This window comes from Zootoca vivipara, chromosome 4, assembly GCF_965207765.1.
Source record: "Zootoca vivipara chromosome 4, rZooViv2.hap1.1, whole genome shotgun sequence".
NCBI lineage: Eukaryota > Metazoa > Chordata > Lepidosauria > Squamata > Lacertidae > Zootoca > Zootoca vivipara.
The window spans coordinates 71,166,681-71,190,158 of NC_142587.1; the positions used below are offsets into that span (position 1 = coordinate 71,166,681).

General features: G+C 40.4%; 2 protein-coding genes across 13 annotated transcripts in view; one reads left to right on the plus strand and one right to left on the minus strand.

Moving 5' to 3' along the window:
* Positions 1–23,478, plus strand: part of CMSS1 (cms1 ribosomal small subunit homolog) — a 180,679-nt gene that overhangs the window by 89,775 nt on the left and 67,426 nt on the right. Inside the window, exon 3 of one of the 10 annotated variants that reach the window (XM_088668186.1) lies at positions 6,118–6,408. The exons of 7 other annotated variants lie outside the window; for them this stretch is intronic. Coding sequence is in view for 1 of the 3 variants with exons in the window: in XM_060273730.2 (XP_060129713.2) it covers positions 6,133–6,166 (34 nt within the window). In the remaining 2 variants the exon portion in view is untranslated. Of the gene's footprint in view, positions 1–6,117; positions 6,409–20,415; positions 20,618–23,478 lie in introns of those variants that run through there. 2 more of the 10 variants (XM_060273730.2, XM_088668187.1) reach the window with 2 other exon arrangements.
* Positions 1–23,478, minus strand: part of FILIP1L (filamin A interacting protein 1 like) — a 156,823-nt gene that overhangs the window by 86,213 nt on the left and 47,132 nt on the right. The window lies entirely within an intron of this gene.

Consider the following 23,478-nt stretch of genomic DNA (forward strand, 5'->3'; position numbering starts at 1 on the left):
TTCATGATTAGTAACAACATGCTTTTCTAGAAAAAGCACTGCTGGAGACTTACAAAAGTGTGCAGTTGAAGCAAGTGCCAACTTAAAGTGGAGTAGTAGTACGTAAGACCCTGTGAGTATGACTGCGGTACTAGTTCCTGAGTTGGTGGATACAGCTGGACCATTTTGGCATACACCTGATGTGTGCTGAAATCCTCCTTACTCCTTGGCAGGATGATGCCAATGGCCAAGCCACTCCAGGCTGAGAATGTTAATTTCAGATTAGTTTGTCCACCTGAATGGACTCTCAAGACTTCTTTGTCCTCTCCCTATGATGTGCTGAAGTTGTCATGGGTTTTGCTTCGCTCAGGCCCGGCTCTAGCGGTAGTCTCGGTGGCGCAGGGTGCTAGGGTATTGGGCCGGCCGGCCGGCGCTGCATGGCAAAGCCGCGCAGAAGCCATGCTGCGCGCTGCGCCCGCCCACTAGGGCGAGGGCGCTGGAGCAATCTCCGCGCCATGGTGCCAGGGCGCCCGACCTGCTTGAGATGGCCCTGGCTTCACTGTCATAGTCGGGCATTTGTTTGCTTTAGTTGTGTTTCAGCCTGTCCACTATACCAGATTGGTGGGGTATTATTATTATTATTATTATTATTATATAATTATTAAATTTAATAATTATTATTTTAATAATAATATATTTAATGAAAAGAATTCTGATGCAGTTGCAGTATTTTCCAAGTCTGGAGATAAGCAAGGCCCTGGCGTTTTTAGCCATCCAAACTGGCTCAGTTATGAATAAACAGCTTCTACTGTTAATTTCCGAGCATGTTTCCAAGTACGTTTCCAAGCACAGTTCAAAGTGTTGGTGCTGACCTTTAAAGCCCTAAATGGCCTTGGCCCAGTATACCTGAAGGAGCGTCTCAACCTCCATAGTTTTGCCTGGACACTGAGGTCCAGCACCAAGGGCCTTCTGGCGGTTCCCAGGGAACTAGGCAGAGGGCCTTCTCGGTAGTGGCGCCCGCTCTGTGGAATGCCCTCCCATCAGATGTCAAAGAGAAAAACAACTACCAGACTTTTAGAAGACATCTGAAGGCAGCCCTGTTTAGGGAGGCTTTTAATGTTTAATAGATTACTGTGTTTTATTTTTCTGTTGGAAGCCGCCCAAAGTGGCTGGGGAAACCCAGCCAGATGGGCGGGGTATAAATAAATAAATAAATTATTATTATTATTATTATTATTATTATTATTATTATTATTATCTACTTCCCACTGATCCCGATACTTAAAGGGTAGTAGATATTGTTGTGCACCACCCACTGCCTTCTACTTTCCTTCTTCTTGCCTTCTACTCATCTTCACCCAGCAGACAAGCTAAATTAAATAAATATTGTCTGTTCTCCCATACCTCTTTCCTGAACACATCCTCCTCTATCATCCACTGAAACCTGCATCCTTTCCTTTTCCCGACTGAAAATATCTCCCCATCATCCTGATACCTATGGGCTTTTGCATTTCAGATGTGTCCTTCATTTCTGCCCATAACTTTCATGTGCAGCAGAGATAAAAATGGTTGCTTCCATTTCAGCAATTATATTCTCCAATAATGTCAATTTATGAAATTCTAAAATGCGCCCAGTGGTGCATGCCAATATCTTAGCAGTCTGGTAGTAAACATAAGGTTTTGATTTTTTCATGCTGAAGGCCTGGATTCAAGACCCTACTGTGTCCTTGAATGCCCCTCTTGTGAAACTGTCAGTGCTTCTCACCATGTGGACAAAGGGAAACAGTGGACTCAAATTAATGCTTTGTTAATGCTTCCCCCACTAAGGGGATTTTTGCTAGGCACTTCACAAGGGAGACTTGTGCTGTAATTTTGGGTCACATATATCTGAGAAACAGGATTAAATGCACGAGTCTTACACCACAGACACAACAACTGAGTTGTTCCCAAGTGACTAACTGTCATTCGTATTACTAATGCAATGAGTGTTGCTCTCATGGTTAAGAAAACACACTAAGTGACATGGTTTTTTTAAAAAAGGAGCACATTGAACACATTGAAATGACAGAAATGCCCTGTCCTCAACACACATATGTGTTTTCTCATAATGCATCACTTTCAGGCTCTTGAACTTGAGATGGGCACAATGGGGAAAGTCTGTTTGCTTTAGCCACTTTGCAAGTGATTGCTTGTCTTTTCTTAGTTAAACTTGGTTAAAATGGCCAGGATGTGAGTGAGTTTAACCCTTGCTCAACTGCAAAAGCAGCAAGTTTCCTCGCCTTTACCAAAAGGCCAATATATTAAATAGGAGTGTGAACATTTGCCATGTTTACACCATTGTTTTCCGGTGGAAACATGTAATATATAAAGGGAAGCTATCTTCACATTTTACATGTTTGCTTTTTTGCAGGAAGTCCAAGTGCAAATGGAGCTTAGATATCTGCTGCCATATATTGAATCGGTACATAAACACCATTCACTCCTCTAATGCCACAATGTGTAAGGAGGTTGGTCTGAGCCCCTGTGATTTCATAGTTTTGGATTAGAAAATGCAATTGGGATGGGTGGACATTAGAATCAGGTGTAGGGTTGGTGTTTTCATCCGCAGCCAAGGGACTTTCATAACACCAGCTTTAAGTTTACCATTTTGTCTTTTTCTGTTGACATTTTGGGTGATTCAAGACTTTCAGTAAATTACTAATGCTATCAAGTTTTGCTATGACGGGGAAGGCTTATAGAAACATAGCTACAAAGTTTTGGGAGCAACTTGGCAACCTCAGTCGAATTTGGGAAGAGATACATGCATGTCTCTTTCCACAACATAATTTTATTCATGGTTGTGATGTCCAGACTCCAGGGAAAAAATCATAAGAGACTATTCTCAGTTGGTAAATCTCTGAGCAAACACCATGCTGGGGTGGGGTGGGGTGGGGTGGGAAGAGCAATTAGAAAATGTTTGTTTTCTTCTGGGGCAAGTTACAGAGCTGAAATTAAGTTTGAGTTGGTGTTTCCTTACTTGACATGCCAATGTGTTTGTTCTCTTAGCATTGCCCTGCCTCCCTGTAAATCAGACATTCTTGCTTGGTTGCATCAGGTTTACTACTGACATGATTAATGCTGGGAGGTTAGGGAAGGATGACGTAGTGGCTCATGGAAAGTTTACCTGAGAATTATCTCTAGCTCTCTACTGTTTAGTGTCTAAGTAATGTGCTGAAGCTCTGCCATCCACTATTCTTCTGCAGGGTATGATCACACTTACCTCACCCTATTTTCCCCCCTTTTTATGCCAGATCTGATTAGAAGTAGTTTTGCTTCAAGCCTGATATTTATGAAGCATTACACATATTTAGTACTGATAAGTGAACCATGCTATGAGCTAGAAAGGCATCAGTAGTTCAAACAGCTCTGGAGCAATCTCAGGTTTTTGGTTTTTTGTTCTCGTTTTTATCAGTTTCCTTTTTAAATCCTCATGAACTTTGCTGGGATCCACAGAATGGATCCATGCATAGTGGATTGGACCACATAGAGAGCCAGACCTTTGCTTGTTGTTTTTCCTGCTGCAGTTTGCGCTGCCAAAGAGAACGGATGCTGTTTTTCTGTTTTTAAACGATTGTCTCATCAGCAGTATGAACAGTTACAGTGAAAAAGCAAGCAAACAAGCAAAACATTGGCTACATGTAAAGTCCTTTAGATGTGTTTTTTGGATCCATGCCTTAATGACAATAGTTCGAAGACCTCATCACGGAGTCCAGGCCATATATTGCAATACCCTCCCTCCATTAGTCTGCATTAAGCTGTCAGGTGTGTGTGTGTGTGTGTGTGTGTGTGTGTGTGTGTGTGTAAAATCCTTTTGCACCATTAGCATACCTAATTTATGCAGGGTTGGAAAATATTCTTCTTGCAGTATACTTCTGTAGAAGGAAAAGGGTGAACATTGATAAGGTGTTTTCTCTCAGTCTCTCAGATGTAACTATATCCAGGCCATCGCCTTTCATAGGACAATGTAATATAAAATTTGTTGCTGTCAAATATTGAGGACTGAAAATCTGCCAGATTCTATGCAACCAAAGAGTGCTGGGCATGAATGTGACTCACTCCAGTCTCAGTTCCCTGCTTAGTCATGAAGTTCTCTTGAGTAGCATTGAGCAAGCCTTTCTCTCTCTCCTTCTCTGTGTTTCTCTGCCATAATGTACCTCATAAGTTGTATGTTTTAAGTAAAATAAGCTTTCAAGCACTTTGAAAGAAGCTACATAAATTACTATTGTAGTTCTAGTAAGGTCAGACAAAATGTGGATATGAAATTATTTGCTTTTTGCAGCGATGATGACCTGTACCTGCAAGCTACTGGTGAAGTTTTAAAAGATACCCTTTTAGCCCCCTTACCAATTACACTGTTTAGATTTTCCAATGCTAGTTACGCAATTTTAATTGTAACAAGGGAGTCTGATTATGGAACCTATACTAAGGGGAGATTCTAAGAAGGACAAGAACTGAGCAACAGAACTAAGTAGTGCTTGTATCATCTTGTCTGATTCCAGAAGTACAAGTCATTGCAGTATGACATGATGGGAACCTTGTTAGCTTAGATGAGTGATTCATATTTTCTTGACACTGGAAGCTGAAAGGTGTGCAAGCTTTATCAGCAAGAGATGTAGTCATTTGGCATGCACTTTTTGTTTAAAATGTGCAAGGCTGAAATCTGTAGAATTGGTGACAATGTTCAGAACCTTATGGATTTTAAGTTTGGCGTGATCCAGTGGAAAAAAGGTTTATCTAGTCTATTACACTTGCCTCCATCAGTGATTAGTCAGAATCTCTCCCTCTCCCCCCCCCACCTCTATCCACCCAGAAATTTAGCAACAAAGCAAGATGTTTGTTTGCTTCATCTAGAGGTATATTTCATAAAATTCTCTTAAAGCTGTCATAGACTAAAATAAGAACATATTTTATTAATTTGTCCAAACCTCTTTTAAAACCATGTCAGCTAGTCCAAAGCAATTCCATTACTTAATTACATTTCAAGTGGAGAAATGCTCTTTTTTTTTAAGTTTCGGTATTCTAAGATGCAGAAAAGTCTGTCTGTTTACTCTCTCCATTCTGTTTATAAGTTTGCAGTCTTCCATCATGTTTCCTATTAATTCTCGTCCTCCCCCCCCCAAAAAAACCCTAGAATGTTCCAATCTCTTAAACATTCATAGTGATTCCTGACATCAAATTTGTTTTCTTTAGTGAACTTTCTGCTATGACCATTATATATATTTTTCTCTTTCTGAAACTTTAAACTAGAAAATTGTTTATTCCTACTCACTTCTTCCTACTATACAACCCATCACTACTCATCCATAAGGTGTGTGTGTGTGTCCTGGCTTCTCATTCAATCACCTGATAAATTTGCTTGATCTGAACCTTTTATGATAAAACATAAAAAATACAGAAATACAATAATGTTTTCTCGAGAGAAAATAAAAAAAATCTATTTTCCTGCTTCTTACTCCTTTCCTTGTCTAATTTGTTTTGCTATGAAATAAATAAGAAGAATAAAAATAATATTTTAAAATTGAGCATAAAGTTGAGTAATTTTTAAGCATTATAAAATAACATTGACTGGCTCATCATATAAAATATAAGCAATGTCTTAGGCAAAAGATGCAGGTAGTAGAATAGAATACAAGTATTGTTTATTTATTTAAGTGCTAACAAACTCTCATGTGTCTTGAATATTTTACATAAGCGTGCCAGAAAACAAATACCACCACCAACCCATTATGCTGTCAACTCAGAATTTAGAGTGTTAGTTTTCAGAAGATAGGCCTGAACTTAAGTGGCTTTAGGAATCCCATGTGGGCTCCCCCCCCCCCGAACATTTAGCTGTTTTTTTCTAAACACATAAATTAGTTTTAATTGAATGGTCTCTGGTGTGGGTGTTTAAGACAAGTTTCATTGCCTTAATTAATTTCCTCTAGTTTGTGCCTAAATTTCCTTTAGTTGTGCTTTCCTTTAAATCTCAGTTTTCTGCTGAGTACAGTTGGGTGGGTGGAGGGGAATGTTTCCTGGTTCGCGAGATATCATGAACACATTGTTTTGGAAGTGTTTTGAGAGTGTGGAACTGATCGTTCTCTCTACTGCCTTTTTTTCTAGGTAAGAATACTGTTTATGTTGAATCTCATGCGCAGGACGCTCTTGTTCGGTAATGTATGAGCATCTTTTTTTATTGAGGAGATGTTAATGCCCACAGAACTATTTTTGTACCAGCTGAGTATGGCTCTTGGCCATGGCCATTTTCAGATGGCACAACCATGGTGAATGACCAGATGAGGGGGACATATGGAAAGTGAGTTGAATGTCTGCATGTGTTCTGTGCTTCATTGAGATTCCTGATCCTCGGGGTTCCTGATTGATATGCATGTGTAAACTCTACATTCAGCTAAGGTTTGTATGTAAATGTGATATAATACAATAAAAGGCCACATGGTTTTAAATGGCAACACCTCCAATTTGTCCTCCTTTGAAAAGCAACACAACAAAATTATCCAAGGACAAATGCACCTGATACTATAGCACCATAATACTGAGATCATGAGGTCAAGTGACAACACTCTCTTTCCAAATCTTGGACTATTTTTATCTATTGCTCAGATTTATAGCATAGCTCTTAGGCAAGGGTTCCAGAAGCAACTTACAAACACTAAACAATCCTGTACAATAGAAGAACAATAGCTTAGCACGTTTTAAAACAAATAGAAATTCCATCAGTCATATGTAAAGGAGCAGCCAGTGACGAAACTCCAGCAGAAATGGCTATACTGTAAATAAAAAACTCCACCTTGGTTGGAGTTCATTTCTGGATACTGGAGTTACTTACCAAAGTAATAAAAATTCAAGTAATTAGAAGAGAGCATAACTAATCCTTACTACAGCCCCAGTTTAAGGAGATGGCCAAATTGGAAAGGATTTGGAGAAAAGCTGCAGTTATGACAAAGGTGTCCTATTAGATGTGACAAGTATGTGAAACCATTTAGCAGCAAGGTAGAATGTGCTGGCAGTTTTCAAAATGTTGTGGAAGCATTCAGAATGTTATAGGCAGATGGTGAGTTGATGAGTCTGAGCAGTTTTACTGCAAGGTGCTTAATTAAATGACACAAAAGAGATTTCTTTGCACTCCTCTTGTGGCCTTGAGAAAATTGGGGAGCATAAGGAATTCTGACCTTATGTTATGTGTTGGCTTCCACTGTATAAGGGAAGCACAGAACACTGTAGCTATGATACTGCTAACCGTCGCCCAGGGGGTCACCTATCTTCCTAACGGATGTCATAAAGCACTTTCATGCTAAACAAAGCATCTTTATAGTGTACATTTTTGAGTTTAAATGTTTTTATACAATAAACTTTTGGAGAGCATTTCAAAACCAGCTAAATTCCAACAGCAAAAATAGTCAAGACTATACTGTAGAAAAGAAACTTAGTATAGAAATGCGAATCAATGTAAAACGGGGCTTATAATGCAATCTTGTTTTAACCATTTCTGTGGTTGCAAAACTATAATTCCCCATATCCCTTCTTTTCGACACAGTTAGACACAACGTTGATTTTGTCCCCAAAGAGACAAAACTCTTTCAGTTCACAATTAAGTTGGGGAAAATGAGAAGTTGGCTGAGAACAGGAGTTCATTTCCCCTTTTCCTTCTCTCCCCACTTCTTTTATTTTAGTTGAGTATATAGTATACATAACTACAGCACTGAATTACTTTCTAATTGTATATAGTTTTAATTCATGAGGTCCAAGTATGAGGTAATAATGCAGGAGACATTCTAAATCCCTTCCTAAAGAGTTACTGAAAAGCGAATATTGCAGCCTTTCCTTTATCTGTTAGTAAGTAGTTTGTAACTGAGTATGAGTCAGAAGAACATTAGAGCTTATTTTCTGCATTATTCTTCTGGTCTTTGCCCTCTTATAGAAGATTAAAGGTGTAGAAGAAATAAAGCATGAAAACTTTCATGTTTACAAGCTAGAGGATATCTTGCTGAGACTTCCTTCTTCTTTCATAATGCAGAATGTCTCATGTGCTTAATTAGAAATATTTTTATAGTTAGAAACTATATCTTTAGTTGGAAAAATAATAATCCTGGAAGTTGTTATTATGAGAAATTAACTACAGACCTCTACTGTTTGTCAGACTGTATGAGGGCCAGGAGTGGCAAAACTGGCTGAAGAGGAACATTCTGCTAGTCAGTGTGGGCAGTACTAACCTAGATGTGCTAAGAGGAAGGCACGCTTGGCAAACCCTCACCGTGATCAACTCCCGCCCCGAAACCTATGTCCCCACTGTGGAAGGATGTGTGGATCCAGAATTGGCCTCCACAGTCACTTACGGGCTGACTGTTAAGACCATGTTAATGAAAGACAATCTTACTCGGCCACAAGTGATTGCCAAAGAAGAAGAAGACTAACTTAGAGGGACCCATGGTGTGACTCAGTATGAGGCAGCATCCCATGTTCCTATGGATTTCTCAAGCCAAGAAATGCCAAGGCTAATACATACATATATGGACCTATGGTCTTGAGAGATTTCTCGGCCTAACAGCTGTCTTACCACAATTTCCTCACCCATCTTGGTAGCTAGACTTCCTTCCCTTCATGACTGCATTTTCCTCCTTCCCAGTCTTTGTCTCTAGGAATGAGAAGCCCAGGAAGGACCAAAGGCAATCCCGACAAGAACTACATAAAGGGCCTCTTCAGTATTTACATTCTGAAGACAGGGCCAGTGAAAGGTGTGACCAGGAGAGACAGCTTAGTCTAAAGAGCATCCCAAGGACTAGTAGATAAAAGAGTCCTGGGGGACACGTTCTAGTCCCCAAACCTGAGGTTCCCCGCCCCTGCCCATGAGAACTCCTTTGGAAGCAAGGGCAGGATGTAAATTTATTTACTTTTAAACCTTGATTAATCACTCAAAGGATATATTTTGTTTTAATTAGATGGGCAGTAGGCCTGGGCAATATATCAATATTTCACCCAGGACCAGTATAAGGAACAGACCGCAATGTTGGCTTCACTCAGAGGCTTGTGAAACCGCCACCGCTCCTGAGTCCCTCTGCTAGCGACTTCCTCCAGTTAGCAGGGGGGGGGGGGACTCGGGAGCGGTGGCAGTTTCACCAGTGATATATTGCTAAGTGAAACCACCAACTGTGCCTTCATACTGTGCAGAGGGAGAAAAAGCTGTGTCCAATACAGCTTCTTCCTCCTCTGCATCTTTTATAGAATAGAATCATAGAATCATAGAGTTGGAAGAGACCACAAGGGCCATCCAGTCCAACCCCCTGCCAAGCAAGAAACACCATCAAAGCATTCTTGACATATGCCTGTCAAGCCTCTGCTTAAAGACCTCCAAAGGAGACTCCACCACACTCCTTGGTAGCAAATTCCACTGCCGAACAGCTCTTACTGTCAGGAAGTTCTTCCTAATGTTTAGGTGGAATCTTCTTTCTTGTAGTTTGAATCCATTGCTCCGTGTCTGCTTCTCTGGAGCAGCAGAAAACAACCTTTCTCCCTCCTCTATATGACATCCTTTTATATATTTGAACATGGCTATTATATCACCCCTTAACCTTCTCTTCTCCAGGCTAAACATACCCAGCTCCCTAAGCCGTTCCTCATAAGGCATCGTTTCCAGGCCTTTGACCATTTTGGTTGCCCTCTTCTGGACACGTTCCAGCTTGTCAGTATTCCTCCTTGAACTGTGGTGCCCAGAACTGGACACAGTGCTCCAGGCGAGGTCTGACCAGACCAGAATACAGTGGTACTATTACTTCCCTTGATCTAGATGCTATACTCCTATTGATGCAGCCCAGAATTGCATTGGCTTTTTTAGCTGCTGCATCACACTGTTGACTCATGTCAAGTTTGTGGTCTACCAAGACTCCTAGATCCTTTTCACATGTACTGCTCTCAAGCCAGGTGTCTCCCATCCTGTATTTTAACTGCTCGGCTGAGGAGTGTGTGCCTCTCCCCTCAGCCAAGCAGTTAAAGGATCCCTCAGTTGGCTCCTGCACAAGGGTTGGCTCCTGCACAAGTGGGAGCAGCAGTGGAGATGGGGAGCCCTCCCCATCCCCGGCAGAGCTGTGCAAAGGATCCACGCCTTGTTTTTTCAGCATCACGATATATCGCCAGAAAACGATGTTTGGCTGGCGATATACCACAATGCTGAAAAACTGCTCTTGCCCAGCCCTAATGGGCAGAGGAATACCACAGTCGTGGAATCATAGAATTGCAGAGTTGGAAGGATCCCAAAGCTTGTCTAGTTCAACCCCCTGCAATGCAGGAATCACAGCTAAAGTATCTCTGACAGGTGGCCATCCAACCATTGTTTATGAACCTCCAATGAAGGAGAGGATATCACCTTCTGAACAGTTCTCACCATCAGAAAGTGCTTCCTAATGTTTAGTTGGAATCTCCTTTCTTTCCATTTAAACCCATAGGTTCAGGTCTTACCTTCTGGGGCGGGAGAAAACAATATTTCTCCATCTTCCATGTGACAGCCCTTCAAATATTTAAAGACAAAATCAAGTTTGATAAAAATGAAAACTGACGGTTTGAAGTGTTTGAAATGAAGTTTAGTAGAAAAAGTGGCAGAACTCCCTTGTTCTCGTATAATAGCAATGGTGCCCAACTGAGAGGTGCTGGAACTGAGTTCTGGAGAGTTCCAGCTGGAAAAAAGCCCTAGATAGAATTAAATATGTATTATTATTCTACTAAACTTGTTTTTTTAATTAAAAAAATGCAAACAGTTGGTTTTCATTTTTATCAACCTGATTGTATTACACTTTGCTCATGTAAAGAATATAGAAATCTAGATTGTAAATAGATTACATCACTTGTTCTCTATTGCTTATATTTTGTAACTGAATAGCAATTTAGTGCCAAAAATATGACTTGAAAGATCAATAGGAAGCAATCTGTACAAGTTTATACAAGAGAAGCATATATTTCATTCTTTAATCACAGCACCTTCAGATGCCTGTTGTTGTTTTTGTAAGCAGATTGTTGCTTGGGGAGAAGTCACCTTTTCGTTTTTGATAATGTTAACCAAAATAGTGTGTTTAACTGTGGAAGGCCCTGTGATATGTAGACCCCATGGCTGTAATTCCAAATGTTTTCCCATAATGTGCACAAAGTAATGGTTTCATAATCATGGTTCACAAACTGAAACATCAGATCTCTCACAAGAGTCCCGACCTACCAAAGAGCACTTCCTTGTTTGATCCTCAAGCAGGCCTAACCATTTGTGACCATTTGGTAAGAGGTTTTGTAGCTGTGAAGTATTAAGATGTTTGTATCCAGGGACAGCTCAGTCGGTAGAGCACGAGACTCTGAATCTCAGGGTCATGAGTTCAAGCTCCACGTTGGCCAAAAGATTCCTGTATTGCAGGGGGTTGGACTAGATGAACCTTGTGGTCCCTTCCAGGTCTACGATTCTATGATCCTTAGCTGTTTTGTCCTGACTCCAATTTTATGTTACGTTTTAACGTTTTCAGTTCCGATTCTTTGGAATAAGGTAGGCTAGAAATTTTACATGGCTAAATTTTAGTTCATTTTTCTTAGAACTGATACATTGCAATAGATAACACATTTTAGAAATTACCAAAGGCTGTGGGAAAAAGGAAGAAGAAGGTATAATACAGCCCCAATTCCCTCCCACCCCCAACGTTCACAGATACCAGTTCTGGCTTCTGCTTCCAATATTATTCTTGAATTTTGTTAATTTGTTTTTAGATATATTTAGAATTGTTATAGTTTGGGAATGTGATTTTTTTGCAGTATTGTTTATCATTCCCATGGGTTGTAGGCTTCCTCAAGTGCAGTAGTATAGATAGATAATATGCAAATTTAAAAATGAAATGAAATGAAGATGGTGTTTGGCTACCACAGATCAGTGCAACAAAACCAACAATACAATTCTGTTCCTGATACAAAGTGAGAGCTAAAAGTTGTGTCAAGTAGAAAACTAAAACTGGACTTATCCAACTGCAGACCACACATAAAATCATATTTATAACAATATGTATACAGCTTATTGTAAGTTCCACTAATGTCCTTGTACTTTTTACAGTTCATAATAACTTCACCTCCCTGCACCCTCCATGTCCCCTAAATCTGTTGAGTGTATTTGTGTGTGTGTGTGTACATGCCTCACGATTTTATTTTATGTAAACATAAACTAACCTACACTAGCAGCAAGATTGTGACTCTGTAGGCTGCTTTTTAAATTTTTATTAAAGACAGTTTTGAAGATTTGAGGATGTTTTGATTTGTCACAGCTTTAAAAATAAATGAGATGGTTTTGAAACACTGACAGCAGCATCCAGGCTATTTTGTAGCAAGTCGATGCCTTTATGTTCTCATTCTGTTCAAGGAGAAATGGCAACTTTCCCTGCTGCTTCTGCCTTCCTAAGTAAGATGTGTCAATGTTGTGACTGCTCCCTAGTTTTCACCAAACAAGGGTGGACTGTTGCAGAAACTGTGTATGGCATTTAATAGAGAAGTGTGAATGGCAGCCATTGGCACGGAAAGGATCGAGGAACCACAGATTGTTTTCTCGTTGGCGAGAGAATGCTCAGAGCAACATAAAGTTAATTGAAGAATTCCTTGACAGTGAAGTCAGACTCAAAATAAGCACTTGGGATCTGTACTTTTCTGAATGTGAATTATCTGTAAGCAGGAGTGAAGTTAAAGCAGTTCGAAAAGAACATGTTTTTAGCAAACATAACTGGCTTGTGTTGTGAACTGTCCCGTTTGAATTATTTGTCAAAATAATACGGATTGGCAGGAGGATCTCTAATTAGCTAAAGCTTGATTTATTGAGCTGGCCCCATGTAAACCATGATGTCATGCTGCGCTGCACAAAATTACAGCTCTGGTCTCACAGTTTAGGTAGTTATTTTTAACTTGGAATGCCCCAGTTTAGTACATCTTGGCTTTTTAGCTTCATGAACTTGCTGTGTTCTTACTTCTTTCCTCTCATCAAAGCTTTATGTTGTACCATATTAAATCTGATAACAAAGTCCAGTGCAACAGTTTCTGAGTACCTCTTTGGGCTCTGGGTAACAAAATGAATGTTTTCTTTCCTCTGCATGATTAAAAACTGATAGTTTGGGGAAAGAAGAATGCAAATGAATCTCTTTATGGCATATGCCAAGTGGTTGCATCATGATTACGTCTGTAAGTGCGCAACTGGGAGCCTTAAAAGCATGATGTAATACTTAAATGTTTCCTATGATTTATTTATTTTTTTCAAATAAAGGCACAATCTAGCCAAGTGCCGAACACTTCACTTTCTTTCTGAAATGGAGAACTTGGGGTCAGTGAAGCTGAAGGTTGAAAGACTCAGAACAGACAAAGAAAGTGCTACTTTATGGAGTTTGTAGTTAAACTTTGGAACTCACTCCCACAGGAGGCAGTAATGGTCACCAACTGGGATGACTTCAAAAGGGGATGAGATAAATCCAGGATAACTAAGACTATTAATGGCTTCTAGCCAGGTTGGCTATCCTCAGGTTGGCTATCCTCAGAGCTGGCCCCATGTATGTTTTTGAACACCACTGGAGGATGCTTGTGTGCTGAAATCCTGTTCACAGGTTTCCCACAGGCATCTGGGTGGCCACTGTAAGAACAGGAGGATGAAGTATTTGGGCCCTTTTATTATGTTCTTACGGAGCACATTGTATTTCAATCAATGAGCCCTGGTTCCTGACTTCCCAGTTACAGGACAAATTTGCTATATAACCTGGCGAGGCCACTTAAAAACTATGCTTGTACTCTTTACCACTAAGGAGCTGTGGATAATTGCTCAAGAGATGCACGAGCAAAAAAAAAAGGGGGGGGAATATTCATCCCAGTTAAAGAAACAAAACTGGAAAGTGTAAGTAGAAATGTAAGGAAAGAAGAATTGAGCAAGCAGTTTATAAGGCAGTCAGTCATTCCACTTCTGGAGACCATGTGGTCTCCTTTAATAGCTTTTGTGGAGGAAGACACTCACACCTATTGCAAGCGGAAAGAGATCTGCAACTGATTTTCACAAAGCTGTCCACCCTCAAGGGGAAGGGCTGTATCTCAGTGGTAGAGCATATATGCCTTTTGTTCCAAAAGGTCACAGGTTCTAAACACTGCACAGTGCTGCTTCTTTCTCATTAATCTAGCTCGGAATCATCTGCTGGCTGTTTGCTGTAATAGACATTGATTGATTGATTGATTGATTGAGTTTGGAAGCATCGATCAGAGATGACATTGTGCATATGTGGTGAAATGGTATCTGGTTCGAAGGCTCTACTTGTGTGCTCCTGTGTGAGAGCAGTTAGCTTGGTGGGCACAGGGGAAGGGCCTTTTCAGTGGTGGAATTTACTGAGGAGAAAGCTATCAATTGCTACTCATCATGATGCTTCTATGTAACCTCCAGTATCTGAGCAGTATGCCACTAAATACCAGTCACTGGTAAGTAACAGTGGAAGGGTGCCTTGTTTGTGGGCTTCTCCTAGGCATCTGTTTGGCCACTGTAGGAAGCAGAAGCCTGGTCTGATTCTGCATGACTATTCTTCTGTTAACTGGTTTGCAGTTGTGATATTCCAAGGCGAATCACTAGGCCCTGAACGTATCTGCTCACTCCTGTTTTCTAACTGGGCTACTGTGTTTCTGGTGGTGTTTTGGGGTCTTACTGGGATTAGTGTTGCTTTAATTCTATTTCTGGTTGCTCTTATTTTACCACTTTTTTGCCATGTGTTTTCTTTTAAAAAATTGATTAGAGATTATATATTGTCGTCTTATCGGTGGAAGCTGCCTTGGGGGAGATTGATCCTAAAAGACAGCTTATAAAAAGCTCTAAATTGATAAATAAATGCCAATTGATGTAGGGGCACTCCTGTTACCACGGAGGCTAGTAGTAGCACACAGACAGCAGTTGGGGAGTCAATGGAACTTTTAAGATACCAGGTTTACTCAATACAGGTCAAAGTAACCTCCATTGGCTGCATATGTTTCCAGATAACAATTCATGTACATGTCCAAAAGCTTTTATTGTGTTCATATTAATGGTCAGTAAATGAACTCCTGGAGCTCTAAATATGACCCGAGGCCTGTACTACTATGCCATGTGCCAGTCTGGGTCATTATGACATATGTAGCAAATTAGAGAGCTTAACACTGAGCTCTTATTCCCATATAAAATTTAGCTGAAGAGCTTGCTTTCTAGGAAGAGAGAGAAATTTAAGTTTTATGCACAGCAAGTATATTTTCTGATACAAGCAGCAACACCTGCAGAAGCAGCTACAAAACAAGCAAGCAGACAACAAGAAGCAAGAACCAAATCAGTGGAAAGCATTATGGAATAAGTAGTTTTTCACCTCTGCTGGAAGGCACCAAGGCAGTGGTGATGGGAAGCCTATGATGCTTAAGATACTGGACTCCAGACCCCATCAGCCAACATGGCCAATGATCAGGCATGATGGGAGCTGATGCAACAACAGCTGTATGGCCACATGCTCCCTATACCTGCACTAAGGGAAGAACAGCCCAAAACAGCTGTAGGGAGTTGTTTCCATGTCTCCTTTTTGCAGCCAATATTCAAACTAAGCTCCCCTTATAGAGCACTGACAAACCATGGGTTCAAAGCAAGAGGGGTGTTTTCTCTTAAAGATGTTGGTCCCAGACCATTGAAATATTTAATAGGAGGCACCAGTACTTCCCTTTGGGCCTGGAAGAAAACAGGTAGTCAGTCCCAGTTCTGCAATACCAGTTAAATATATTGCCACTCTGAATCTGTCAGGATCGTAAGCAGCATAATTCTCTACTGCCTGCAATTCGAGTTGCCTTTGGAAGCAGCCCGCTACACTAGTTGCAGAAAATTGTCCTAGAAGTCACAAGATCATGGATAACTGTAGAAAGATTCATTCTTTCCAAATGGGGGTGGAGTATACATAACAAGTACAGTTTGTCTACAGTTTGGTAGATGTTTTTATCCCTCTTTTAAACCAAGTCCTCAAAACACATAACAAATAAATTATACAAATAAATGTATAAATGAAGTTAATAAAAGCTTCCGAGATGTTGCTGCTATCTGCCCTCCATGACTAGGACACCAGACTCTAGGTGTCCTCAGGTAGGGAAATCATAGCTGCCAAGTACCCCGTATTTCCCGGGAAACCCCTGTTTTTCCTTACCATTTCCCCTCGGTCTCCCGTTTGAGCTCCTCTCCCATAAATCTCCCTTAAATTCGCTCCTACCGGCAGCCATTTTTCTGGTGCCGGTTTACCCATCTATGGGCACCAGAAAATGGCCACCACTGGCGCCGGAAATAACTTCTACACATGCCCTGCAGCCATCTTAGGGGTGGCCACATGGCAGTGGCCATCTTGGATGTGGCCGCATGGCCACCCCAAGATGGCCGTCGCCATGCGGTCACCCCATGGCCACTGGACAACTTCCGGTGCAACTTCCAGTGCCACTACTGCTGCTGCTAATCTTGTATTTTTCTGCTGGAGACTTGGCAGGTATGGGGGAAATTGCTAAGCCAGGGACTGTCAACATGGTGCTATATGTTGTTGTACTCCAATTCCCACCAGTCCCAGCCAACAAACCCAATAGATAAGGATGCTGGGAGCTGTAGTCCAACAGCTTCTAGAAGGCATCACATTAATGAGCTCCATGCCAACTCATCTATCACAGTTCCTGAATACCCCACCAAAACACAGGGATACCTTGCAATTTTACCTCCATTGATCTGAGCTCAGCTTGAGCCTGCTGATGTTACCTCATATTCACAACAACCACCGGAGCTGAGATAGCTGCTCCTGGATGCTTAGTGAAACATAGAGCTGGGTGTCATCAGAATATCTGGCTTCATATCATTTCATGTCATTACAGAGGACAGCCTGCTCAGCGATCACAGAATGCTGACTGAAGAATGGGGGCGGGTGGTGGAACAAAAAACGATGTAGGAGACAACATAGAATTGAATATTGTGGAGATGGATATGGTTGGCTGCAGGAACACTCCACAATGCAACATTTTGTTGCACCTCTCTCTTGTAGGTATTAAATAGCACTGGTGATTATACCAAATCCTATGGCATACTGCAAGACAGTTCCCAAGGGGTTGAACCAATGGATCTAAGCATCTATATAGAACTTTCTGATATTTAAAGTCCTTTATACATGTTTATTTCATAAAATGTATACACCACTTGATTGTAAAAAAACAAAACAAAAAAAACACCTCAAAGCAGTTTACAAAAAGAAACAATAAACTCGAGAAAAAACAATAAACTCGAGAAAAAATCACTACCATACTTTAAAACATACAAAAGTTAAAATCCTCACGTAATCCTTATAACAGCACGGTAAAGTAGATCAGAAATATTTGAGGTGTTTCTTTGTTGACTCCAAAGAAAGTGATAGAAGGTGATGCTTTTGCTAGATAAACCTCCATAGATGAAAATGCTTGCAAAACTACAGGCTGAATGCTGTGAATCTAGTATTTCTTGGGTAGCTTTGAATTGAGGCAAGTATACATCAGCCACATTGGTGATTGTGAAAATAACAGCAAAATTCCTGTTTAATTGATGGGTACTTATGGTTTCTGACTCAAGATATAAATTAAATAATGGTTCTAAATAAGAATATAAAAGTTCTGTAATTATAATTAATATAATATGTTGAAGAATTAATCAAAATTAGCAGCTATGCAGCTATTTAAGCTGCTTAAACAAAATTTACACCATATGTTTCTAGATGTTACACCAACTGCCTTGCAAACCATTGACATGTTTGTCTTCTTCCATATTAAAATACCAGTGTTACTAACTGGAACAATACATTGGTTTCGGGGGGGGGGGGCTTTAATATGTTGTGTGTTAGCCTGCAGAGAACAAAACCTGCACATAGCTGCCAAGTTTTCACTTTTCTCGCGAGGAAGCCTATTCAGCATAAGGGAAAATCCCTGTAAAAAAGGGATAACTTGGCAGCTATGAACCTGCAACATAATTGAAAATGTAAAATTGCATAAACCTAGCACATATAACTAGAGTTCACAAAAAGCAGATGTTAAGTTCAGCTCCTTTTATAGGGTTAAAATCTTCCTGATGGTGTTTTTTTTTAAAAAAGTAAATTTTCTCTTTCTTGGATATTGATCACTTCACTGTGAGCCACCTCTTTACCTGAAGGAGTGCTGACCTGCTTAGCACTGCTTAACACTACACTAGGTTTAAATAGTGTGACAGTATGGGGGGGGGAAATGCGGAAGGTGGAGTGTAGGAAGTGGACTGAATGTATCGGCCAATATCATGTTCTTAACTTCCTGACCATAGTCCCTGTTCCCAATTTATTTTCTTATTTTACACTGCTTTTGTTAGATCGAAATATTACTCTGCATTCCTCAGAAAAAACGACTGCTAACTAATGTAGCAGTTGGATGCAGACATGGTAGTGACACTTGCTACCTCAAAGAGAAATTGGATTTTCCAGCAACAAAATCTTGTAATTTTATATTGTTATTTTGTCAACATAAGCATAGGGGGTAATGAAGCTTTATTGTGTAATACAAAATATAAAAAGGAATTAAATGGGATTTTTTTAAAAAAGAAAAAGATATAGTTCTCTGTTTTTCTAAATCACAATACCTGCAATTACATCTTTAAATGGTAGCGTGCAAGCAAATGCATAGTTTTAAGGAGAATTTTTTGTTTTTGTTTTCCGTCATGTGATGAGAAATAACTCAATTGGGACATGGGAATATTTCCTTCATCCATGCATGATTAATATTATTGCAATTAAAAGTGACAGGGAGCATAATTCCAATATGTTTCTCGAAGCAGTCTTCCTTTCCTAGATGCCTGTTTTGTGGTTTCAAAGAAATCTGGCTTTAAGTAGTATGAATCATCTGTAAAAAGTTGAAAGGAAAGTGGAAGAATTGCTGTTCTGGATCATAACAAGATCTTGTTTCCAGCAGTGCCCAGCCAGATGCCTCTGGGAAGCTCAAAAGGGCATCATCCTGATGGATTTGAATTTTGTCCAGCTGAAAAGCAATCACCCAGTTTAGGTGCAGTCACCCAGTTCAGGGTGGAGGATATCTGAATTAACCTGGTTTATCGGATTGAGAACCATCCCTGTGCCTACAGCCTTCTTCCCCACTTTGTCACCCCATTCCTTCTGATCATGTGCCCAACATTAATGAAGATATCCACAGTTTACCATTATGTCCAAACTGGGAAACTGTGGTTTAAGCACTACTTACAAAGCCGTTTAAGAATAAGGTCAAGTCCAGAAATAGGAGCATTAATCTTTCCCTAGGATCACTATTCCTTTTTAGGCACCTGAAAACCATAGCTGCCAAGTTATCCCTTTTTTTAAGGGAAATTCCCTTATGCTGAATAGGCTTCCTCGTGAGAAAAGGGAAAACTTGGCAGCTATGCTGAAAACTGGAGTTTCACCACTCTGTTCAGTAGTTCTTGACCTTGCTGCCTATTTGTTAAAGGTGGGCAGGGTTCTTGTAGCAGACTGTGAGTTTATCATTCAATGGATTTGGCAAATTATAGGCTCTGTCTAAATATGCTTACAAAGTATTTGAAAAGGTTTCAGTAATGGAAGATCTCTAGAGGAACCACACACAAACGTACCAAAAGGGTGATGTCCATTCTGCCTTTTGTAGCGTGCTAGAAGGAAGAAGGTCCTAATATGGAAACGTTGATAACCATTGCTGTAGCTGATTTAAAATAGGCACAGCCTCCATCTCAAGTGTGGGTGCTATATTGAGCCTGTGCTGTTAAAGTTGTTGCCAGTTTAAATGTAAGCAAAAATGCATGGTTGGATATAACTAATCTTTCTTTTTGTTCATGAAGTATAACAGGTTTAGAAATGGTAACTTATTCATATGAAGAAATTGCTTCCAGGCTATAATTTTATATGCCAAGTTTCATTTAGGAATTGCATTTTATGGCCAAATGATAAAGTATTGGAAAGCAGGCACATTCTTAATTGTAACAAACTAGTTGCTACAAGAGTATGAATGTAATTTAATGTCACTGGAACTAAATATTTACTCTTCAGTTTATTTAGATCAACTCTGTTCCTTTTTAAACTTCAAATTTCTCCATTCCATCTCTTTGTCAACTGGCGAAGTCTCCCCTAACTCATAATCTTGGTATCTGTGAAGTTAAAGAAACCAGAGTGTGAGGTCGAAATTTCCATTGCATAGCTAGACAGGAATCTGAAAGGAATAATGCCAAAATCATTTAAACAATGAATTTATAGGATAGATGACTCAATCGTCAATTCCAATTCTAGAAACAGAATTAGTTGTATAATTCCGGCTGTACAGATTCCTCTTCATATGATGAGCAGGGGTGAAACAGGGTGAATACTTTTAAATTGATTGTGCCTCTCTCTTTAACTTTTCAAGCAGAACAGAAATGAAACACATTTTTGTGTGTTCAGTGCTCAGAAGAACTACCCTCTCAGCTTTGTGTTTTCCCTAAAAAGGAATACTCAGATTACAGCAACTTTCCTGGTCTTGTGTGTGTTTTTTCTGCTGATGGATGCATCAGACTTATACAGAAGGTGGAAAACAACTCTCGCTGCATCTCACATTCATACCTTCTAAGGTAAAGGAGAGATGTGTCTAGATGGGGCTTAGAGCTCCACATTGTTGGTGGGGGCAGGGGCTCCTTCCATGTTTCCCTTGACAAAAAATTGGCAGATATTGGGAAACTGAATGCCCTTCCTCTTTCAAGTTTCTCCCATGCTCCCTGTTCCCTTTCTCATTTCCTCAGAGTGTCTTGCTGTTCTCTCTTGCCCACTTCTGTTTGGAACCCAATTGATTTTCTTTTGATTTTTTTTGTCAGAATCCCTTGATCTTTGCTGGTGGATTTGGTAGTGAAAAGAAAGAAAGAAATTTACCTGTCATGATTCATACCCAAATTGCACTTTTAGCTTACAACAAACTCCTGTGCTAACACAGCAATAACTGACAGATCCACACATCTGAGAAATTAACTTATCCAGCTTTTGTCCAGATCTTATACTCAGGGATGGCCAGGTGTTAAGACACTGCTTGGAATCCCATGGGGTTTACAGCATAAAGGAGAAAAAAATTCCTAGCTCTGCATCTTGGGGTGAAAGAGTCAGGTTTTTGTCCAGTTGGTGAGAAAGGGGGAAGAAGGTTATGCACTCTGTCTCTGGGGTTTGAGTACCTCATTCATTAATCAAAATACAATCCCAGACTAGGGAACTTCGTTAACTTTGTGCTACCCTGAGGAAAGATATGTCAGGATGCAGAAGACCACTTGAATGAACTGCTGTGAATTGGGTCTGCCAAGTAGTTTAAATACTTAAGTGCCAACAGTGTTCAAACTTCCTAGTTGTGTTTGCCCCACCCCAAGAAGGAGGCATTTAGAAATTTCTGAACCTGAAAGTTCTCCTTAGACAATTGACCAATAACCTTATTGGGGGAGGGGTTGTTTGCCAGAGATGCAATGTTTAATAGATTCCTATACTATGTCCTCATTTACTTAGCAGTAAATCTTCTTGAGTTCAGCAGAATTTACTTATATGTGTAGGACTTTGAATTTAAACTTCTGGAGACAAGATTGACATCTCCTTAGAGGCAATTGTTAAGAGCTACATCCTGTTTACTACTCAAAAATAGGGGCACCAACACATTTTTAAATGTATCTTCATTAGTATGGTAAATAAATACTTGTCAGAAGAAAGCCGAAACACACACACACACACACACACCAATTCAAAATGCATAAAACCAGGCACACCAATAACCTTCAGCCAAATCATAAGGTATGCACAACATTTGGGTTGCAAGTGGAAGCAAGTGCTGTGCGAAGAAGTACAGGCTGTCTCCCATCCGGACTTATGTGAGGGTTACGTTCTGGGCCCTGCGGACGTAAGTGAAAATCACATAAGTGGGGAGCACCCTCTAAAAAGCCTCCAAAGGTCCATTTCCCCCCTGTTCTTCAGCTCTCTCTTCAACTAGAACTGAAGCTCTAGGCATAGCTGCCAAGTTATCCCTTTTTTAAAGGGATATTCCATTATGCTGAATAGGCTTCCTCGCGAGAAAAGGGAAAACTTGGCAGCTATGGCTCTAGGGCCAGCTAGAAGACCCTCAAAAGTGGCAGCGGCTGTGCTCTGCGTGTATCAGCTGCTAGGCAGGGAGGCTGAGCAGCCTAAACAATGACCCACTACACCTCCAGTCTCTTTGGGGATTGCTTTGCCCACTGTATTTCTTTATTTCCTGGTTCCATCACAATAGCACACAATCACGTGTAAGTGGGAGGGAGCCTGTCCTTTCTTTTATCTGCCCTGAATCTTCCAATGTTCAGTGTCATTGGATGTCCATGAATTCTAGCATTATAGAAGGGGGAGATATAAATTATTTTGATTTCAGGCATCTCTTTGCTACAAACAGCACATGCCCCAGATTAAAGTTATCTGAAGTTTGCCACAAGGAACTATGAGATATGTCTGCCTGTTCCTTCCTTTGTCCAAAACTGGACAAATATCTGCAATTACAGCCTAAGTCTAAATGCTATCATTTTATTTGAAATTATGTTTATTATAATAGTGTGGGTGTCTCCCTCGCAAAGCCTTGTTGCCAATGAAATCCCATATCCCAGGGCTTTCATGTGACACGAGCTTCCATGGCAAATTTGTATTTGGATTGCTGCAGGCTGTGCTTTTATCTGGGGGGACGCAGGGGTATGCATACCCCTAAATATTTTGTGAATCTAAGTTTGGCCTCATTGAGGGGCAGTATTTCAATATGAGTAGGAAAATGAGAGTAGCCCTAAATGTTTTTTTTAAAAAAGAAAAAAAGCACTGGCTGCAGGAGAGATGCATTACCCTCCCCACCCCACCCCCCAAATTCAGTCCTGATCTTGATTATCTTCCCTCCATGTTTAGATGTGGAAAAACTCCCTATTTATGCCACATGCAATCACGCATGTCTAGTTTGGCCCTCTATTTTGTTGGATGACCCTGAGTTTCGGTGTTGTGGAACACGTTCACTATCATGTTCCTCTCTTATGTTTTGAGGGGTGGGGGCTCAAAAAACCCCACAAACCTAAAAATCCCCAGATGTTTTCACTTTTCCTCATAGGGTAGGTGTTTCAGCCCCTTGATCCAGGATTATTTTCCATTTCTGCGCCTTTCTGAGGTATGTTATATCCTTTTAAGATGGGACAGCCAGAACTGTATGCAACATTCCAAAGGTGGCTCCACCATGGACTTAAAATTAGACTGTAGTTCTCCCAGAGTCCTGTCTTCAAATAGTCCAAGAAATTCAGCGTCCACTATAAAAGTGCTAAGCTAGTCTACAGTAGGCAGGTTACATAACTGTTCTAATTCCACTGGCTTGGAAAGGAGGTTGCAGTGTGCTGTCATTATGTATGTGAACCAACTGTGTCCTTGGCTGGAGTCTAAAGTAAGCCAGTTTGGTCCAAGAAGATCTTGT